The sequence below is a fragment of the Pongo pygmaeus genome, chromosome 23 (assembly GCF_028885625.2).
Source record: "Pongo pygmaeus isolate AG05252 chromosome 23, NHGRI_mPonPyg2-v2.0_pri, whole genome shotgun sequence".
Lineage (NCBI taxonomy): Eukaryota > Metazoa > Chordata > Mammalia > Primates > Hominidae > Pongo > Pongo pygmaeus.
The window spans coordinates 29,761,643-29,783,786 of record NC_085931.1 but is presented as its reverse complement, the minus strand read 5'-3'; the positions used below and the strand labels follow the sequence as shown (position 1 = coordinate 29,783,786).

The following is a 22,144-nucleotide window of genomic DNA, read 5'->3' as shown; positions in this document are numbered from 1 at the left end:
GATGGAGCAGGGTACAGGAGGTGGGGCAGGGAGGGGCTGGAAGTTCAGGCTCTGAGGTGCATCTCCTGGGTGGAATCCTGACTCCACTCACTGCTGTCTGGGGACTTGGGGAAAGACAATTAACCTCCCAATATTAATTCCCTAATAACAATCGGGCCTTCAGCATAGGGTTCCTCATCCTCCTATTCCATGTGATGCAAGTCTTCTTGAGGTCACACTTGTAAAACACTCAGCAATGTATCTGGCATACACTATGCTCTCAGAAGTGGTTATTCTGAATTTTAAGTGATGCGTGGAGGATGGCCTTCGTCTTGTGGGCAGAGGTGGCGCTATGGACCTTGGTTTGAGGACTCTGAAAGACACCAAGTCCCCTGGTAGTGCTCAAGTGCGAAGAGCCTCACAGCTGCTTCCTCCCAGGCCCCTTCTATTGGGTAAAATTTACTCTCCACTCCTGACACCCATCTGGTGCTTCTTCTGACCTTAGCAAATTGCCAGTATTAAGCTAAGGCTCAAGGCTCAGATGAGAGCTAGGACAGGCACATTGGGGAATGAGGAGTAGATTTGCATCCAGTGCTCATCAGGGAGCCCACCCAACAAGAATACAAGAATAAAAGAAGTAGATTTGCATGAAGAGCCTCTCCTTCCTATGATAAGAGAGGCCTGAAGGTCCCTCCCCAGCGGTGGGCTCAGAGACAGAGCTCTGTGGCATCTCCACCATGGCCTGGACCACTCCCCTGCTCACCCTCCTTACTCTGTGCTGCCTCCCAGGGCTCAGCCCCCAAAGGACCAGAGATCAGCCTGGCCCTGAGCTTCAGCTCAGCACAGGGAGTGATGCAGAGTGTGGGGCTCTGGGAATGACCCTCATCTTCATAATTACCTCTCCTGTCCTCTCTTGTAGGCTCTGTGGCCTCCTCCATGCTGACTCAGGAGCCGGTAGTGTCTGTGGCCCTGGGACAATCAGCCAGGGTACCCTGCCAGGGAGAAAACCTAAGAAACCATGGTACAAACTGGCACCAGCAGAAGCCAGGACAGGCCCCTGTGTCGGTCATACATGGTAACAACAACCAGCCCTCAGGGATCCCAGACCAATTCTCTGACTCCAAGTCGGGAACACAGCCACCCTGACCATCACTGGGGCTCAGGTTGAACATGAAGCTGACTATTACCGTCACTCATGGGACAACAGTGGTACTCATCTCACAATGACACAGACAGATTTTAAAGTGAGATCTGAAGACCTTCACTGTCTGTGTCACCCTCTTTCTCCAGCCATAGCAGGACTGTGGAGACAGTCATGAGCAGGGCTGGCCCAGGTCACCTGGATCGAAGCCCTCCAGGCTGCCCTTCACTCCAGCTCTCCAGGTAGGATCTGCAGAGAATGAGTCAGGATAGGATTTGGGGCTGGCAGAACCAGGCTGTCCTGCTGTTACTTGGAGTGGATGTACCTTGGCTCAAGATGACCTGAGTGGAAGGACAGTAAGAGGGAGACAGCCACTGAGTGCTCATGGTCCCTGAATTTCCTCCTGCATGTTGACTGAACCCAAGACAGTGCCTCTACTCTGTGGCCCAAATACCCTGGATTATTTCTCCAAAGTGCCCATGTTTAACTGAGACCCTCAGGCCCCAGCTTTCTGCATCCTGATGTTCTGAACATGAAAGCTTTTCATAGTGAGCACTGTGACATCCCTTAGATTCCCATTTCAGGAATTATGCACCCACCATCCTCCCAGGGCTTCAGGGAGGCCCTGGCTTCTCACAGCTCTTCCCCACCAAAAAATGCCATGCAGAGCAGACAATAGCTTTGCTTAAAGAATTGCCCATTTCAGAACATGTTTCAGGGGCAATGACTCCCTGATGCCTTAATCTGAAAGTCATGCTTTAATTTAAGACCCTGAATATCACATTGAAGTGCCTTCTAGCTGAGCACTTAGTTGTAAAACATTCCCAGTCATGTGCCCCACACTTCTTTCCTGAGAATATATCCTGACACCCTACTGCATGGAATCTTCCCTCTCAGAGTAGGATTGCAGGGAACTCAAAAATTAAAAAAACAAACAAACAAAAAACAGTCTAGAGGGAAGAGTATTGAAGAGGAGAGAGTTAGAGAGTTGCACAAGGAGAGAACTCTGAAGTCTGCAAATATTAATGCACTGATGAGCACTTGTGTGTAAAGAAACTCCCTCTAAAAGAGAAAGACACTTGAGGGAACGCTCCACATAAAACACACACGCACACTCACACACACACACTCACATACACTCCAGTCACAGAGGAAAGGCCTGAGTTACAGGGCATCAGGTGGACTCGTCAGAAGAGCTTTGGCTCAGTATTGGGGAAAATGTCACCCTAGACATACGGCTACTCTGCTCTCAACCAAGAAAGTGTAGAAGCAAACTGAGAAAAGTTAAGACAGTTTCCAAGTAACTTTACTGAATCCAAAAATAAAAGACAAAAATAGAGAAGAAAATGCAAAAGAATTATAAACTCAACAAAGAAAAATTCACAATGATTGTCATTCAATCAACATTTCCTGCAAGGAAAAAAGAAAATATATACTCTAACACAGAGAAAAATGAATCAATCCAAAGTGGCAATAAAATTGCACACATGATAGACTTTATATGCAAAAATTTTGGAGCAATTCTTATAACTCTCCTCCTTGCTCATGGGGATAGAGGATTGATTGAAGGTGTTAAGTGAAGAAATGGAAGGCATAAGTGAAAACCCAAGTTTAACTTTTAGAAATGGCCCCTAAATATCTGCATTGAAAAAACACACTGAATGAGACTGATTGCAGGTTAGGTGCTGTGAAAGAATAGATGAGTGAACTTGAAGATATGGCAATGGAAGCTATTCAAGATGAAGCACAAAAAAAGTAAAGAGAGCATCAGTGAGTTTCAGGACATCTTCAAGCTGACTTACTTGGTATAATTAAAGGCATGAAAGGAGATAACATTGGTGGGGGGAGAGGAAAGGTAGAAAAGCCATTTAAAGGAATCATGGCCACAATTTCCCAAATTTGGTGAAAGCTAGAAACCTACTACTCCAAAAATCTTAACAAGTTACACACACACACACACATACACACACACATATGCAAATAATACAACACCAACACTCATCATAATGAAATTGCTAAAAAAAAAACTGTGATAAAGGCATACATTTAAAAGTAGCCAGAGAGTAAAGACATGGTATGTACAGGCAAACAAAATAAGAAGAAGAACAGATTACTTTTTCTTTGTAAAATTTTCTTCAACATCTGTGGGTACGTAGTAGATATATGTATTCATGGAATACATGAGATATTTTGATACAGGCATGCCATGTGAAATAGTGACATCATGGAGAATTGGGTATCCATCCCCTCAAGCATTTATCCTTTGTGTTACAAACTACTCAATTACACTATTTTAGGTATTTTAAATTGTACAGTTAAGTTGTTATTGACATGCTATCAAATAGTGTTGACGTAACTCTGATGCACTATCAAATACTAGGTCTTACTCATTCTTTCTATTTTTTTTTTTTACCAATTAAGCATTCCCAAATAAGAGCAGATTTCTTATTAGAAGTCATGCAAGCAGGAGGCAGTGGAGCTATATTTATAAAATATTAAAAGAAAAAACTTACTACCCAAACCCATCTACAGACCATGAATATCTCTCTGGATATCTCATTAAAATATTGTCTCTTATCAAATCCCTATCAAAATACCAATGACATTCACAGAAGTAGAAAAAAAAATTCTGTAATTGGTATGGAACCACAAAAGCCCCTGAATAGCCAAAGCAATACCAAACAAAAAACCCCAAGCTGAATATATCACATTATCTGAATCAAAATATACTACAAATTATGGTAACCAAAACAGGATCAATGGTATTGGCATAAAATCAGACACTGAAACTAAAAAAATGGTATAGAACATGCCAAAATAAATTCATGTATTTATATCCAACTGATTTTCAGCATAAATTCCAAGAACATATGTTGAGAAAAGGGCGCACTTTTCAATAAACGGTGCTGAGAAAGTGGATACCCATATGCAGAAGAATGAAACTAGATCCTTGTCTCTCTCCAAGTACAACAATCAACTCAAAATCTATTAATAACCCCAGGTATAAGACCCAAAACTGTAAAACAGCTAGGAGGGAACATAGAGGACATAGGGAAAGTTCTTCAGAACATTGGTCTAGACAAAAATTTCATAGTTAAAACTTCAAAAACACAGGCAACAACAAAAACTAGACATACAGGACTTCATTAAACAAAAAATCTTCTGAAAAGCAAAGGAAACAATCAACAGAGTGAAGACAACTTCTAGAATGAGAGAAAATATTTGCAAACTATTCAACTCAAAAGGACCTAAGATCCAGTATAAGAAAATAAGACAAGGAGCTGAAATAACTCATTAGCATAGAAAACAAATAATAGCATTTAAAAGTGTACAAATGATATGAATAGACTTTTCACAGTCAAAGACATACAAATGGCCAACTGGTAAATGAAAAAATGCCCAATATCCCTAATCATCAGGGTATGCAAATCGAAACCTCCGTGAGATATCATCTCATCCCAGCTAGGATGGCTATCATTAAGAAGACAAAAAAATAACAAATGCTCATGACGATGTAGCGAAAATAGAAGACAAAACCACATGGTCATCTCAACAGTCACATCAAATGTTTTCATGTAAGGAAACAATACCATTTGTTGTTTTTCTAGTCTTGCTAGAGCATCATAAAAGATAAGACTTGTGGTGCCAATACTGTAGAAAATGTTATTATATGCAGAGAATCTCACTAGCCCATACCAAACTACATGAATACTTACTGTTAAATGCGAAAAGCTTACAATTCTGCGTTTCCAAATGTTCTGGTGATCAGAGACAACTTCCTTGACAAGTGATGAGTACGGGGATCTGAAAGGATAGCATCTAGGCGGGTATTGGGTGAAGAATAAGGATATACACAGGAAATCTTTCAAAGAGAAAAACACATGGAGGTTGGAACACAGAAAAGAACATAATATGTCTGAGAAATAAGGAAAGTCCAGACTCACTGGAGCTGAGTGAGAACAAGAAAAATGGCATGAACCATGTATTTCTCTCTGGATATCTCATTAAAATATTGTCTCCTCCCCAACACACCACCAATGTGAATTGTAAAAATAGCCGTTCTTAAATTATTCTTTGCACATCATGACAGAGTCAAGCATGTGAATCAAGCTCAGTTTGATGAGTCCAGGGATGTTAAGCTCCAGACCCAGGCGGCCTCAGAAGGACTTGGGGGTAAAAGGGATTGTTGTCAAAAGTAGAGGAAGTGAGATTTTCCATCTTGGCTTAGACCAGAGATTCTTAAATTTCAGTGGACACACAAGTCCCCTGAGGAGTCTGGGTAAGATGCAGATGCAGTTCTGGATGTGGCCCCAAATTCTCTGTGTCCACAACTCCCAGGCGAGGCTGATGCTGCTGGTCCTCCAAGGACCACACTTTGAGTGGCTTAGCTCTTATTCACCCAGCTCACTCAAGCCACAGGTGAGACTCACACAAGGAGGGCACATTCTAGAAGCACAGGTCACTTCTCACTCCTCCCCTTGTGTCTTAGATCCTTTTCTGTTACAACAAAGAAGTACCCAAGGCTGGGTAATTTATAGAGAAAATAAAAGGTTTATTTGGCTCACAATTCCAATGGCCGCAGAGTTCAAGATATGGCATCTGCTCTTGTTGAAGACCTCAGGCTGCTTCCAGTCATGGTGAAAGGTGAAGGGGAGCCAGTGTGGGCAGAGGTCAATGGGGGAGAGGAAGCAAGAGAGAAGAGGAAGATGCCAGGCTCTTTTTAATAACCAGTTCTTTCGGAAACAGCGGGAATTCACTCACCCCAAGTGAGGGCATTAATCTAATCATGAGAGATCCACTCCCATCACCCTAAAAGCTCCCATTAGTTCCCACCTCCAACACTGGGGATCCAATTTCAGCATAAGATTTGGAGGGGGCAAAGATCAAAGCCATAGCACCCTGAGGTTTGGCCACACACTTGCTCATCTCCACGTTTGTCCCTCCCCTCAGGACTGGGGTCCTGACTGCTCTGACTCAATCTCCCTCCACTTCATGGACACGTGGCAATCGGTCATCATCTGTTTTGCTGAATCAGCAGCAACATTGGGGGTAACAATTGTGTCTCCTGGTTCCACCAGAAACAGAGTAGAGACCCATACAGCTGAGGTGTGGGATCAAAAATTAAAACTAAGAGACATAAGATTGATTCTCAGGCTCCAAGTCTGGCCAGTGAGCTTCTTTGAGACTCCCTGGGATCCCAGCAGTAACATTGATCACTATTGCTGTCCCCCACATCCCAAGTGATGAATAAGTAAGACCAAAACCCTCCTGAGATTCCTGACTTGTGTCCTGACACCAGGGTTGTTGGAATTCCTGTCTTTCCATCAAGATTGTTCAAATAAGCAGTGACAATCACTTCCATGTGAGATATGAGAAGAAAATAATTCCACATGAACCAAACCCATGAAGCCCATACCAAAGCCCGCCGAGTTCTCTGCAGTCCAGCGCGATGGACGGAGCATTTTCATGGGGACTTTTAAGAGTATGTGGAATGTCTGAGGAAACCAGGCTCAGCTATGGGTTTCAGAGACAAAACTTTGGGATGTCTCTCCATGGCCTGGGCCCCTCACGTGCTACCTCTCCTCACTCTTTGCACAGATGCTGCCCCAGGCTAAGTCCCCACAGGACCCTAAGCCTAGTTCTGATCCTGAGCCAGCCCAAATGATGCTTCAGGAGATGGGACCCTGAGAATGAGCCCTAAAGTCTCCTTGCCCTGCACGCTCTGTGGTCTCTTAGACTCAGCTACCCCGAGTAGAGTTGGCCATGAGACACCTGTCCCCCACCTGCTCAGGAGAGACTGGAGCAGGCAACAGTGCGGAGAGAACCAGCAGGAGCCAGGCCAGGCCCTGCATTCAAAGCAGCCCACAATCCCCACAGATCCTCCAGCTCTAGCCTGGGGTACAGCCCCCACCTTCTGCAGGCTGAAGTGGGCTTCTCAGCATGGCCAGGCCATGATGGGGGATGGCAGTGTGTCCATGGGACACAGCCCTGCTGCCTGCCTGGCCCTCATGCCCCTCCCTCCCCACCCTCGTTAAGCTCTGCCCCAAAGGGCCCCGGTTCAGAACTCAGGACACCTGGGTCAGCTCCTGGACTTGCCCCCACTGCTCTCTGTTCTCCTGAGCCACTTAGTCTGTTTTGGCCTCAGTGTTACCTGCTGTGAAGTGTGGAGGCTTATACTGAACTGAAGAAGCTCTTTTCTTCATTCAAAATTAAAAGATAGAAAAACAATGAAAGTCATGTGAACTAAAGCTTGATGAGGGGATGTCATTTAATGGGCTTCAATGGGCTTCAGACAAAACTTCTTGTCTTTCCTCTGCAGGGATTCCAAGAGAGGGACTCAAAAAGAGCTTGCTTTCTGTATGGTGGGAACAGCAGTCCCCAGCTGAGATAAGCAGGAGAGTTCCAGTTTAATCAGGAAGACAGACTAGGGTAGTGTGGAAATCCTCTCGGCACAAACTCTGAGAGGTGTGGAACGAAATAAAGACAAACAAGAAATTAATGGTGCCGACGATGGTGATGTTAGCGCACAACTAAGCTGCAGTACCAGAAACATGCGGTGATGGGCTGAGCCTCCTCCACCAGCTGGGGGCAGCAGAGCTGCAGCCAGGAGCTTTCAGGAGAGAGGCTGGGGCTGCCCAGCTGGGGCAAAGAGAAGGCCAGCCTGGGGTTCAACAGGTGTCCAAGAATCTGTCTTCAGACCGAAAGTGAAGACAGTTCATCCTATCCCCTAGGGCTTCAGTGACCACGCTCTGAGGGTCAGACTCACACGGTGTCACCCCAGGACACTGACAGAAGCCTGGCACAGCGAAGGCCTCACCTGGGAAATGCAGCTGGAGGAGGCTGTGCCCCGGTGTCAGCTTGGGCAGCTTCCTCAGGAAGGGGATTCCCTGGGAGGCGTCCCAAGGTCGAGGTGCTCTAGGAGGGGCACAGTGTGAGGTGACAGGGCTCCCAGGGCCCGGGTTCTTCACCCAGGATGGCGACCTGAGCCCCCTGCCACTCTCAGGGCATCGTGCCTCCTGGTCCAGCAGTGTCCTGGGGGGCTGAGCCCTCTGTCCTGGGCACTTCCAGATACACCCGACCCCTCCTCCCTCTGCCTTTCCTTCCAGCTCCAGGTGGACTCTGACTCAGGGGGCAGCTCCTGTGCTCAGGGGAGTCTCAGGTGGGTGGGGTGAAGCATTTGGGGGCCCTGGTCCCTGCATGGGGCATCCCCAGCCTCCTTCAGGAGACACTCTTCAGAGGGACAGGGCTTCTCACCTGCCTCAGGCCACAGCTCTGACCATGGTGCTGTCCATGCTCAGTGACAGGACACTGAGCAGGGACCTGGCTGGAGTAACCAGGGACCACCCACCCTCTGGAGCTCACATGCTGTGCACAGACCATGACCCTGGGACCCTTACAGAGACCATGGTCCTAAAGTTAGATTCTCAGTCCAGTGTGGTTTTCTGCTGCTTTTTGCAAGTTTACATAAAATATTGATGAGAAAAACATGAATAAATAACAGACAAGTTGACGGTGCTGATTGCTAATCTCTTGTGGCAATGAGGGGTGATGTAGCAGGAGCAGCACCATGGCTGAAATGAGACCAGATGCCCTGTTGACTCCACAGGGGTGTGTGGTTGCTTAAATGACCCAAATATTCCTACTGAATAATTAGCAAGTGTCCTAATGATACAGCACAGCATTTAGATGAAATGAACAAGAGGGGACTGAGTCTGAGGAACCAGGAGGAGGAAGATGATGGGTCCCTGGGCCACCTGCTGCTGAGTCAGGTGTCATCAATGAACTCTCAGCAGGGCCCAGCTCAGCCCCATGGCCAACCTCCTGGAAGGTCCACAGCTCTGCTGAGCCTGGCCCGGGACAGACCCCAGGTCAGCGAGGTTTGGGACAGTGGTCATGAGGTCAATTTCCAGGAAGGTGACTGTGATCACAGGGCTTGAAGGCTGCAGCTGATTTTCTAACAAGAGACCCTGCTTCTTCCTCCTGTTGCCTGTGCCACCCTCACAGCTGGTTTGAGTGACATCTCTCCAGGAAGAGTCACAGAGGATGTAAATTTGCATAAACACTTAAAACTGACTGCCCCCAAAACCCTGAGAGGGAATAAGAGAGGCCTGGGGAGGCCAGCTGTTCTGTGGGTCCAGGAGGCACAGCTCTGGGCATCTCACCATGGCCTGGATCCCTCTCCTGCTCCCCCTCCTCACTCTCTGCACAGGTGCTGACCCCAGGCCCTGCCCCAGGCTCAGTCCCCACAGATCCCAAGTTGAGCCTGCCCTGAATCCTGAGCAAAGCCCAGACACAGCCTCTGGGTGGGACTCCTGGAAATGGGTCCTTTGCCTTCAAGCCCCCTCTCTTGTTCTTCCTTGCAGGCTCTGAGGCCTCCTATGAACTGACACAGCCACCCTCGGTGTCAGTGTCCCTAGGACAGACGGCCAGGATCACCTGCTCTGGAGAAGAATTGCCGAAAAAGTATGCTTATTGGTACCAGCAGAAGCCAGGCCAGTCCCCTGTGCTGGTGATATATAAAGACAGCGAGAGGCCCTCAGGGATCCCTGAGCGATTCTCTGGCTCCAGCTCAGGGACAACGGTCACATTGACCATCAGTGGAGTCCAGGCAGAAGACGAGGCTGACTATTACTGTCAATCAGCAGACAGCAGTGGTACTTATCCCACAGTGACACAAGCAGACAGGGAAGTGAGACATAAACCCCTCCCCCTCTATTTCATCCTCTTCCTCCTGCCCCAGGAGGACTGTGGACAAAGCCATGAGCAGGCTTGGCCAAATTCACCCAAATCTGAACCCCCAGGCTGCCCTTCCCTCCAGACCTCCAGGCAGGTGCTGCAAAAGAGTCATTCTGGAGTTGATTTGTGCCTGGCAGTCCAGGCTGTCCTGTGTTTCTTTGCCTGGGGTTTGAGTTGTTGATGGAGGATCTGACTGGAAAGACAGACACAGGGAGACATCCATGCAGGCATGTCCAGAGGGACGTGGGGAACTCTCAGGTCTCAGTTCAATGCAGTCATTGTTGTGTCCTCTGGGAAAGCATTCCTCCAGTGCGCCTAAGACCTCTAGACCCACAGAGCCTGAGGTCAGGAGGAGAGAATGTCAAATTTTTGCTGATGGATCACTAAAGACATTTTTGAGTGGAGCCACTACGATTTACCCCTTGATTCTGGACTCATGGATCCTGACTGTGGGAGAAACAGCACCATCTATTGGGCACTGATGCACAGCACATGCCCCATCCTGGAAGACATTGCCCAATCCTACACACACTTGCCACTTGCCTGGTGCAGTAATGGAGTCTCCAAGCAGTCATTAAACCATTCATATAAGCCACATGTCTCAGAATGTTGGGGACAATAGTAAGAATCTTGAATGCCAGGAGAAAAGGCCCATAGCCCTTTATTTGTGGTGAAATGAGTTCCTTGGTCAGAACCTCCTGTGGAATACCATCATGATGGGTGCGTCATTCTGTAATCCAGAGATAACAGTTTTGGCAGAAGCACTGCAGTCAATGAAAGCAAATCCTCTGTAGAGTAAATGCCAATGCTAGTAAGGAAAAAGAGCTGTCTCTCCCATGATGGAAGAGCTCTAATGAAATTAATATCAAGCAGGCCCCTGGCTGTTTTCCACGGAGAAGGTCATCCTGTAGGGATGCCTGTGTTGGTCTCTGCTGTTGACAGATGGTCACTCAGCAGTGGCTTCAGCCAGGCCAGCTCCAGTTAGTGGAAATTCACATTGATGAGCCCATTATCAGCCTCTATCCCTGCCACCATGGGCACTTTTTTTTGGAGTCTGTTGGACAATGACAGGAGTGGTTGAGGGAGGCTGCCCGGTGTCCATAAAACAGGTCACCCTACTCACCTGATTAGCAAAATCACTTCATTTTCACATCAGACTTGGTGAATATTTATATATGGAAAAAAATTCTCGTGCTTTTTGCCAGCCAGAGGAGGTCTACTCACACATCTCTCCCCCTGACATATTTGTGATTAGTATTCCTGTTGCATCTCTCCCAAGTCCCTGAACATCCTTGACCATATTCCAGGACCCTAAGTCATAGCCCATGAATTAGGAACCTCTGCCCATCTCTTTGCAGGTGACGTGAACCAATTTCACTGCTTAAAATTCTGCTTTAAGGAGAATGTTCTTCCACCACTGCTGTTCAGGGATTCTCAGAGGCCAGGTGGAGTACTAGCACTGTCCACACCAGTGGTGGCTGCATATCCTGCAGAAAACTCTGTAACCCCAGCCTAAGTGCCTCCTAGTAGGCAGCTGATCTCAGGGAGCCACTCTGGAGGCCAAGGCTATAGGGTGAGAGGAAGGCATGGTGGAGGGCTCGGGTCATGTCTATTTGGCCAACTCTTCACGCAACTTACTTGGCCCTTGTAAGCTAATCCTTCAAGTCACAAATACATCCCTGCCATGTGATTGCAGAGCTGCCTGAAAAGGCCACTCGGGACTGTGGTTCAGACCAAATCCAGCGTATCAGCAACTTGAGTCACATGGTGAGCTCTGTGGCCACAATCACACAGAGCCTCCGCCAAGGCTCAGGAGCCCTCACAGTCTTTCTCAAATGGTGCTTTCTGCTCATTCAAAACAAAATAAGTAGGTCGGGGGCTGCTCACGTGCTTCCGGTCTGGGACACTAGGACCACCTAGACCACACCCATGATCTTGTCTGATTATTCTGATTCCTCGTTGGCTCAGCTATGCATTATGGCAACCAAACCACAGTGTCATTGGCCATAAAATGCCAATCCCTGGTCCCCACCTACCCTGGGATCCCTTCAACCACATCTTGCTACCCATTAAGGTTTCAGCAACACTGAGAAAAATGTCTTTTTATACTGAGAGAGGAAACATTAATTATTTCAATTGTGAAAAATTTATAAGGCAGTAATGTGAAAATATTTTAAAAGACATTTTACAAAGGGTGAAAGACCCTCCATTAAACCACTCAATATATGACACTGTAATTGGCCTCCCAAACCCTGACTTCAGCTCTGGGTTGGGACCTTCTATAAATGGGCCTTTCATCCTCAAGCCCTCTCTCGTCTCTTCTTCTCTCCTCTGCTCTCCTCTCCTCTCCTCTCAGCCTGTGCCTCCTACATGCAGAGACAGCTGCTCTCAGTGTTGGTGGCCCTGAGACTGACAACCATGATCACATGCTCTGGAGATAACCTCAGGATAAACATACACTTAGGTAACCTCAGGATAAACATACACTTAGGAACCAGCAGATGCCAGGCCAGGCCTCGGTGCTTGTAATCTAGTATAACAGCAAGTGACCCTCAGGGACCTCTGCCCAATTCTTAGGCTCCAAATCAAGGAACATGGCCACCCTGACCATTAGCGGGGCCCAGGCCCACGACGAGGCTATTACTGTGCTGCAGATAGTAACAGTGGGAGTAGCTGGCAGGAACTCACAGTAACACAGAGAGATAGGGACAGGCCACAGAACTGTCCCACCTCGGCCTGGCTCTCATTCTCACCTGCCCTCTGAGCAGCTGTAGGTCAGGCCTCAGGGTCAGGTGTCCTGTCTGGTCTTAACCTGGCCCCTGCAGGGCTAGTGATTCTGAGCAGCTTCTCCATCCTCTCAGGACCTGCATGTGTCCAGTGAGATGTGGACAGGGTGAAGGTGGTCAGAGCTGCCGGGACTGTTGTCAGGTTTGTGGTGTACATAAACAGTTTAGGAATCCACGCAACAGCACATGGCCCCAGATGTAATCATACGTCACGCAGGGGAGGGAAGAGCTGTCGCAGAGGGCACGGTCCTGTGGAATTTCTCCTTTCCTTGGGTAAAACCAGCTCAGTGGAAGCCCCAGGGGCTGTGTCTCCTCTGTTTCCAGATGAGTTGACCCCCACATTCTAATAGGTTGCCTGAGGCCTGACGAGGACTGGAGACCCAGCCCCTTTTGGCCCCAGGGCCCTTTCTGTACTGATATTTCACAGAAACTGAAGAGGAAGCACAGACACTACCTTTGGTCCCACCTGGGGACTGTGTTTGGGGCACACTGACCTCCCATGGCCCCCAAAGTCCCATCACCTTCCCCAGGTAGGTCAGACCTGACTGGATGTGCCCCCAGCGCCCTGATAGTTTGGAGTTTATCTTTGGGCTCTGCGCTGCTTTCTGAGGAGCTCACTAATAAACCCTTGATGCCAGGCCCAGGACCTGCCCCTCTGCTGCATGTCCCAGGGCTGCAGGTGTAAAGGGAGGGTCCTGCTGGGTGAGGGTGGTGCCCTTTTCCAGGAGAGATGTCTGATTCCAGTCTCTAGGGCCACGTTTATTGGGCTTTCTTTTCTCACTGGGATGTCTCAGTCTTTTTATTTCCTTCTTTAAAAGTACAACTGGTTTAGGGTGACCCACTCGGGTCCCCTTCCAGATTGTAGAAGCTTTGTTATTTCACTCTTCATAAAAAATCTCGCTGCTGCTCACTCTTTGGGTCTATGCCACCTTAAAAAAGTACAACTGGTTTAATCATGAAATCATGTGTACACACTAAAGTTTACAGATTATTGCCATCAGCACATATATATATAGTCTTTCTGGATGGGACAACTGTGGACAAGGCCATACTGGGGTCTCTGTCTTTCTCGTTATCACAAGTGAGGATACTAACAGCTCTCTTCTATGCAGACTGTGGTCATGTTTCCCAGTTGTACACGAATGTCTCTTATGGTTGTTTAGTTTCCTTACCAGCCAGGACCCTTAAGTTTTCATGCAGACAATTGGATGCTATTTCTCTCTGATCCAACATTTTTCAAACAGTATTCCTTGGAACCCAACAAAAGTTCCACAAGGAAAGCTCAAGTTTCTGGTGCACAGTTGGACCAGGTTCATTGTGTGCAGTAGGACCTTGCTCAAGTGATGGGTCCATTTGATGTTTTCACTGTCAAGGGGAAGGGTGTTATGACTTTTGGGCACTGAGTTGATAGAGGGAAGATAGCAGCTGATTATGGCCCTACCCACCAATGTGTGTGTGGGCAGTACCTATTGATGGATTTAGAAGTTGAGAGAACTGTTTATTCTGCAGATGGAATTTCCAGTACTGAATCTCCAGCACCCAGCCACTAGCATTCAGCAGGTGCTCTGTAAGAAGCCCTTCACTACCAATCACGGCCATTACACAGGTGAAGGAGAGGATGACTTTTAACAGCCATTGACTCACAGTAAACTGAGGTAGAAACTCAACTTCACAAAATGACTTTGAGGGAACAGACTGAGGAAGCAGGTTAATTAGTAGCAGAAGGCTTGCCCAGAACAGAAACAAAACAGGGTCGGTGAGGACCTGGTGATGCCCTGGTGTGGAAGGAACAAGGCCTGCACCCGGAGCAGGAAGAAGCATGGGAAAGACCACGCTGCCCCATGTGATGAGTCAGCACGTGGAAGGCACAGCAAATGTTGCCCAAAGGTTTTTGTGTAATAACCTGGCAAACAGCTGCTTCTCTATCCAGATTGACGAGCCAAAAAATGTTACTGATGCATTGCTGTCACATGTTAATATGCTGGGAAGCACGGTGACATTCAAGGAAACCTGTTCTCTGCAAACACCTACCCACCAGCACAGGAGACATCCAGCTATGCCAAGGGCTTTGTCTTCCTCTGGATTAAGAGCCTGGGAACAACCGGGTGGCCCCCGAAAGGGGTGCCGCATCATCTGCTCTGCATGGCTGAGTTAAATGGGGAGCTCCCAGAGAACATTCCAGAAAACAGTCAATCTGTTTGTGCTGGGTGCATTGAGCATGACCCAGGATCAATGGAAGAGACAGAAGCTTAATTTCCCTATGGCTGCAAGGTGAGCACTGGGAGGACGGCTGAGGCAGGTTAGCCACCACCCCTAGTGACTTCAGCCCCAGGCAAACAGGGACAGGTGAAGGGCCTATCTGAGCCCACCTGTATCTAACCAGTCCCAGCATCAGCAACTGCATCCTGTGGACCATGAGGGGGTGTGTGTGCCCAGCCCCTCACAGATCGCCTGAGCATAAACAGGAAATTCTCCACCTTACACCCGACTGCACCACACATCTGCCTCCAACTCTTCATTTACAAGGTGATATCACATCAGACATGGACTGGTCTGGGTCCCAGATCCCTCAGCTTTCCGCTGTCCTCTCCAATCCCCACACAGAGCAGACTCTTCACTGTAGGGGGTCGAGCCAGCTCTTCCCCTCACAATGCCTGTTACAGGTTTACAAGTTACTCTTCTCCAATATGATGGGGGTTTGTTTCACTGTTTCTATATATATATATATATATATATATATATATATATATATATATATATTTGTATTTTCTTGGGTAAGCTGAGCCCCTTGTACCTGGTCTTGAGTCAGGCAGGGGCCACACAGAGAAGAGGAATTCCTCCCCTGGAACCAGCAGCCCACGGATCAGGGCATCAAGGACCTGAGCAGCAGGTTCTGAATCCACACCTAGACCCCGGAAGTCCCTGAGCTCTCAGCCCACAGTGTGGAGCAGCCACCAGGGGGAAGCAGAGAATCAACTGGCAAAGCCACCTGGGGATGAGGCAGGCCTGGGTGATAGGGAGATGCTGACATGCAGCAAGAGCCAGTGACCACCACCTCAGACTTAGAGGGAAAGGGTCTTTATTGTCCTAGAGTATTGTCCTTGACACTGATGTAAAAATTCTAGAATCACATTTTGTCTTCAGCTCTTTTGCATGCTGACTCTTTGTCTGACACAGATCCAGGCACTTGACTTCTCACAACGCCCCCTCCTCCACACCCAGTTGTGCTAAAACTGCATCCCCCTCATGTGCAGTGTCCTCTCTGAGGTCACAGGTATCCCCTACTCCCATTTGATCTGGGAGCCCCTGTCCTGCAGACATAGTGGCTTCTGACTTCCTAGCTGCTCCTCCACATCCACTGTCCCTGGTCTTTCCCAATTCTTTCCTGGGGAAGCTGCCAAATCACAGCTCTTGATTTCCTGGTGAGTCACAAAATAGTTGCTCATTAACCTTTAGTTGACTTAAGTTCTTATTCATTGATACATTTTCCCCAGCAACTGGAGACATCATATTTATAATAAACATTCACTTCTGGGGGTCTTGGAGTTTGCAGCCCCCTCTCATTCTCTCATGGAGCAAACATTTCCTTCACCTCCTCATCTGTCCCTGGTCCTGACAGCATCCTGGAGATACTGAGGCACAGCAGCTATGAGCAACCTAGAAGCTCACAGCCAAGGCAGAAACTTATAGCATCTCATGGATCTTCCAACACTCTGCACACTTGGCAAATAAGGAATTTAACTGACCTCTATCACTCAGAGGCTGTGGGCTGTGGTGGGACCCACACCTGTCCAAGGTGTGCGTTATCACCTATACAGTGGAGATGAGGAGGGAACCTGCATTGGATTCTGGAAAGTACCATCTAAAAATAGATTTAGACCTGCAACAGAAATCTCCTCTCTAACATAAAATATTTATGATTAGGACACATTTGGAGGCCTAGACCAAAATGAAATACCTCCCTCCTGAGCCAAGATAGAATGGAGGAGGGGACTGGGGACCCCAGATAATTCCACAGTTACCAGCATGTCTCTATGGTCACCTCCCAGACTAGGTCAAAACCCATCCCATAGGAAGGACTTCATATTCTCCCTACGAAATACAGACAAAGTCACCTCTGAGCTCTGCTGTGACCAAGTAAGCCCAGGAGTGAGGCTGAGCACAGTGCGATGTGGAGATGTCTGCAGAGAATATGGAATCGATTCATAAAAGAGATCCTGTGGGCAAAGGGTGGGAGGACAAGGCCACCCCTAACCTCTTTGGGTCCCTTGGGGCTGAGCCCTTCTGGAAACCACAAAGCTCCTCCAGCTGCAGTCCCTGACTCTGCTGATTGGTATCACGGGCCATTCTCTCCAACAAGGGGTTGAGAGACCTGGGAGGAGACTGCCCAGCCTGGGACTTGAGAAGCAGCACTGGAGGCACTTAAGCCATGGCCTGACGCCTCTTTTCCTTGGTCTCCTGACGCACTGTACAGGTGCTGCCCCCAGGGTCTCACCCACCTGCCCAGCCCTAGGCCTCTAGGTTCAGCCTGGCCGTCAGTCTGAGCTCAGCAGGGCCCTGCCTGTGGTAGGCAGGATGCTCATGACCCTGCTGCAGGGGGAGGGGCTGGGGGAGCTGAAATGCCCCCACTGTGTGCTCCTGTGCTCATGGGTGCCCTGAGGGCACCTTTATTCTTGGGGCTCACTCCAGTCCTGGCAAGTAGCAAGATATCCTTGGGTTGAGCCCCTCAGTTTCAAGATTTTCTCTCTCCTTTTCTTTCCTTGCAGGCTCAGTCACCTCCCATGAGCTGACACAGTCACCCTCAGTGTCAGTAGCCCCAGGACAGATGACCAGGATCACCTGCGGGGAAAGCAATATTGGCAGTAAAAGTGCTCAATGGTACCAGCAGAAGCCAGCCAGGCCCCTGTGTGGGTCATCTATGGGGATATCAGGCTGCCTTCACGGATCTCTGAGAGATTCTCTGGCTCCAACTTGGGGAACATGGCCACCCTGACCATCAACAGGACCCAGGGTGGGGAAGAAGCTATTACTGTAAGATGTGGGACATTAGCACTCCTCATCCCACAGTGACACAGGGAGATGAAGGAGCAAAACACAAAACCCTCTTCCATTGGTGTCACTCTTGTCCTCCAGCCCAGGAAGACAGTGGACAAAGCCATGAGTGTGCGTTGCCCAGTTAACCTGGATCTGAGACCCCCCAGGCTGCCCTTTCCACAGGCCATCCAGGCAGGCTCTGCAGAGGGGGCATCAAGAGTGAAGTTAGGGCTGAGGTGACCAGGATATATTGAGGTTTGGGGGACTCAGTTGTGATTTGGGGAAACGGGGCCTGGTCGGAAGGTCAGGCCAAGGTCGACATCCTGAGTTGGGCTCTGGATTTCCATAGGGGATGAAGGCCAGTCATTGACTTGAATATCCTGAGTCAGTTTCCAGAACTGCCCAGCTTAGGCTCCTGTGGCATCCTGCCATTCTCTTCAGGAAAACCAGTGGAGTGGACACTGTGGGATCCACCCATATTCCCTCTTCTGAGCTCGCCTACCCAGCACTGCTGGTAGCTCTGGCAGCTCAGAGCTGTGCCCTCACTGAGAAGGGCTGTCAGCAGAGAAAACTGTCTCCTCCAGGTTTATGCCCCTTCTCAGCAAGGTTTGGTTTCATAACTGCCTGAGGTGAAGCTCTCAAGACTCCCTTTCAATATAGAAGAAACAAAATCCTCCCAGCTTCACAGCTCCTTATTGGGATAGTAGAAGACTCACTGTGGGTCAGGGTGTCCTTGTGCCCGGTGTTGCCTCCCTCACTTAGTTTCACACCTGCTGTGAAAGCAAAGCTCCATCTCAGAGTCTGCTTCCAGGCATCCCAAAATAACATAACCAGCCATCCCCAACATGAGCCATCAGGAACCTCAGGAGGCCACAGTACACCGGAAAGCACGAGTTTATTCCTAATGATCATTGTGAGTCTGCAAATGCCCAATGAGATCCAAGTGTTTCTTGCATTTGTATGGAATGAAAAGGGCCCTGGCATGCCAGGTGCTCTGGGTTCTGAGGGAGAGTTGGAGTCAGATCTCCCTGCAGGGAAACCTGGGGCAGGAGGAGCAGCCTCACCCCATGCAGGGACCACAAATGCACCCACAGGGTGAGCTGCAGGATGGACACTGCCCACCTCCACCCTCCACATCCTGTGCAAAAAATCATTCTTTCCACCCCTCCTTCAGCCTATCAAAGTTGACACTTAAAAAGCCACCACAGCCCACCCTTGTCAACAGGAAACCCATTCACATCTCCATCAGCCACACAATCTCCACATAAATATTCTTCAAAAAATAACAGCAGCCATGCAAAGTATATATAAGATGTCTCAAATAATTGTACTTAGATTACATATTTTTGATATGCTAGGTAAATAAAGTAAATTATTTAACTCATTTACTTCTTCCCTTTGTATTTTTAATGTGATGACTAGACTTTCAGATTCCCATGAGGCTCAGATCATATTGTGAATGAACATTGCTGGTCTGCACCCCTTCAGGTTACAGGGGCTGTGGAGTGACCTGGTGCAGGAAGCCCCGTCTCCATCCATAGGACATCAGTGTGAACCCAGGGAGAGGCACTGGTATAAGAAAGATGAGAACAGAGGTGTGAACCACCTGCTTGTGCAGGGGACTGAGCCTTCACTTTGAGCCAAACAAGCTTCTTTTCCCATCTTCAATCCTGAACAAGAGGACTTTCTGGACTTCTTTTTGTTTTCAGGTTTGTGCCCCTCCAGGCCTGAGGCTGTCTGGATCCCAGCCAGGACACACTGAGGAAATCCAGGAGTCTCACACCAACTCTGTTGTATTTCATCTGCTGGGGCCATCCCAAACTGCTGCATACCATTTCCTTTCCTGGTGCCCAAATAGCTGCTCTATGCACTTGTCATGGTTTCAGAGACGAATCTAGGTGGGAAGATAGGATAATGTATGTTATTATATTTAAAAGGAACTTAAATCCATTAATATTTATTTTAATATGAATCATCAAAAAAATGTGTCATAGGCAATGGGGAAGGAGGAAAAGATATTAAAATTATTTTGGGGAAAAAACCAAAATTGTATTTATCGAATGTCTGTGTGTCTTCAGTGTCTCAGGGTTGAAAGAAGTCAGCTTTAGGTTATCCTGAGGGTGTGCTCCGATAGGGGAAAGCAAGAAAGCATGAAACACACATCTCTGTGACCTGACACATAAATCACAGTAAAATGGAAATAAATCTTTCAATAAATCAAACACTCACAATAAATATGACTCTGATGCACACAGAAATGCCTGTTAATAAACTTTCCCTTTGTACTGCTGGGTCATATCCGCATGGATCACCCGTGTGCAGAGTGGACTCTGTGGTCCCCATTTCTCAGACTGAGAACTAGAGGCTGGGAAGGACAAGTCGCCTGCTCATGAGTGGGAAGGGCAGGATTGGGAGCAGTGGACTCGGTCTCAGGACTGCGGCCCTAGTCAGCGCTCCTTGTTCCCTCCACAGGGTCCCTCCCACATGTGCCCCGTGTGGATGTGGGTGCACTGCCTGGGGTGACTGATGTGCTCTAGGGATTCGATTGTGCAGATGCTTCAGCACAAAGCATGGGGGTGGGGATGGGATGAGGCTGCAGCTGGGGAGACCAGAGACCAACGCCACCCAGCAGAGGTTTCCACGGGGCAGGCTGCCCCATTTCCTGACTGTAGGGACAGCCTGGAGGTGGGTGCCAAGCAGAGGGCACTGCAGGGTGTGTCCAGGCCTGGAGGGCCACAGAGACACAGGCACCACACGGCAGAGACACTGAGGGCCAGGAGATCACTCAGGTGAGGGGCTTCAGCAGATCTTTCTCCTGAGCAAATCAGGTACAAAAAAATTAAGATCCTGCCATCAGAATAGATAAACAAGGACTTAATCTCAGCTGAGCTCCACTGTCCAGGGAAGCAGAAGCCTCTGAGCCCAGGCCCAGGTGAGGGTGGGGTAAAGAGAGGAGCTCAAGGTGGAGATTTGCATGCAGGCCCCACCCTCCTCTGTGGCAGAGGGGATAAGACAGGGCTGGGGGCAGGCCCAGTGCTGGGGTCTCAGGAGGCAGCGCTCTCGGGAGGTCTCCACCATGGCCTGGTCTCTGCTCCTCCTCACCCTCCTCACTCAGGACACAGGTGACGCCTCCAGGGAAGGGGCTTCAGAGACCTCTGGGCTGATCCTCGGTCTCTTGCTCCTCAGGCTCACCTGGGCCCAACACTGACTCACTGGCATGTGTTTCTCCCTCTTTCCAGGGTCCTGGGCTCAGTCTGCCCTGACTCAGCCTCCCTCCGTGTCTGGGTCTCCTGGACAGTCGATCACCATCTCCTGCACTGGAACCAGCAGTGACATTGGTGGTTATAATGATGTCTCCTGGTACCAACAGCACCCAGGCACAGCCCCCAAACTCATGATTTATGAGGTCAGTAAGCGGCCCTCAGGGGTCCCTGATCGCTTCTCTGGCTCCAAGTCTGGCAACACGGCCTCCCTGACCATCTCTGGGCTCCAGGCTGAAGACGAGGCTGATTATTACTGCAGCTCATATAGAAGCGGCAACACTCTCCACAGTGGTCTAAGTTGGTGGGGAACTGAGACCAAAACCTGCCCTGGGCTCTCAGGCTCCCTTTTTGTTCTGAAGATGCTTCCTCACCCAGTGCAAGGGGCTTCCTGCAGCACGGCCTTGAGAATTCTTCTCTCTCAGCTCCTTCCCTTTCCACCGTGAATTCCAAAAGGAAACCCGCTCTGTGGTTTCTCATCCAGGACAGGGACAGCTTCCTGATGCTTGTGTGCTGTGGTCCCTGAATGTGCAACTCTTCCCAGCTCTTCAAATGCAGGGACAGTGACAAGGAGCTGCCTGATTGGTGCAGTCACTGTTTTTTTCAGAGATGTCTTCACCCTAAATGCATCACCATCTCCCACACTGTGGGTAGAATTTTGGCAACTACATTCTAATGGTTATCGCCACAACTTTGATCTTAAATAGCAGTGCAGCGAACATCCCTATGCAGCCTCCTTTGAGTTCCTGTGTGAATATGACCACAGGATTCGTTTCTAAAAGTGAAATTGCGGGTCAGAAAGATGTGTGTGTGTAATTTTCACCCATTGTTGTCAGATTCCCTTCCAGAGGGGTTCTACCAATTTACAATGCCGGCCGGAAGTACTTGTTCAGAGTACATTGTTGAAAGTGGAAATTTTTGCCAACCTCTCAGAGTGAAAAATGTTACCTGTTATGGTTTTATTTTTGAGTCTCCTGTTCTGCTTAAGTTTAGGCCTTTTCAGAAATAGTTCAGTACTTTTTCTTTTTTTAGGATTTGGGAAACTTTTTCTTAAATATCCAGATAAGAAGAATTTTAGTCTTTGTGGCCAGGCACCGGGGCTCACGCCTGTAATCCCAAGCACTTTGGAAGAGTAAGATGGGTGAATTGCTTGCTCCCAGGAGTTGAGATTAGTCTGGGCCACACAGTGAACTCTCATCTCTATTAAA

At 48.5% G+C, this 22,144-nt stretch overlaps 2 protein-coding genes across 4 annotated transcripts in view; both read left to right on the top strand.

Moving 5' to 3' along the window:
• The window catches only part of LOC129022801 (immunoglobulin lambda-1 light chain-like), a 310,065-nt gene that overhangs the window by 64,402 nt on the left and 223,519 nt on the right, over positions 1-22,144 (top strand). Inside the window, exons 1-2 of one of the 2 annotated variants that reach the window (XM_054469051.2) lie at positions 9,224-9,329; positions 9,484-9,782. The exons of the other annotated variant lie outside the window; for it this stretch is intronic. Coding sequence (XP_054325026.2) covers positions 9,284-9,329; positions 9,484-9,782 — 345 coding nt within the window. The 5' untranslated portion in view covers positions 9,224-9,283. Of the gene's footprint in view, positions 1-9,223; positions 9,330-9,483; positions 9,783-22,144 lie in introns of those variants that run through there. 2 annotated transcript variants of the gene reach the window in all.
• Positions 1-22,144, top strand: part of LOC129022799 (immunoglobulin lambda-1 light chain-like) — a 264,622-nt gene that overhangs the window by 32,141 nt on the left and 210,337 nt on the right. The gene's annotated exons all lie outside the window — the stretch shown is intronic.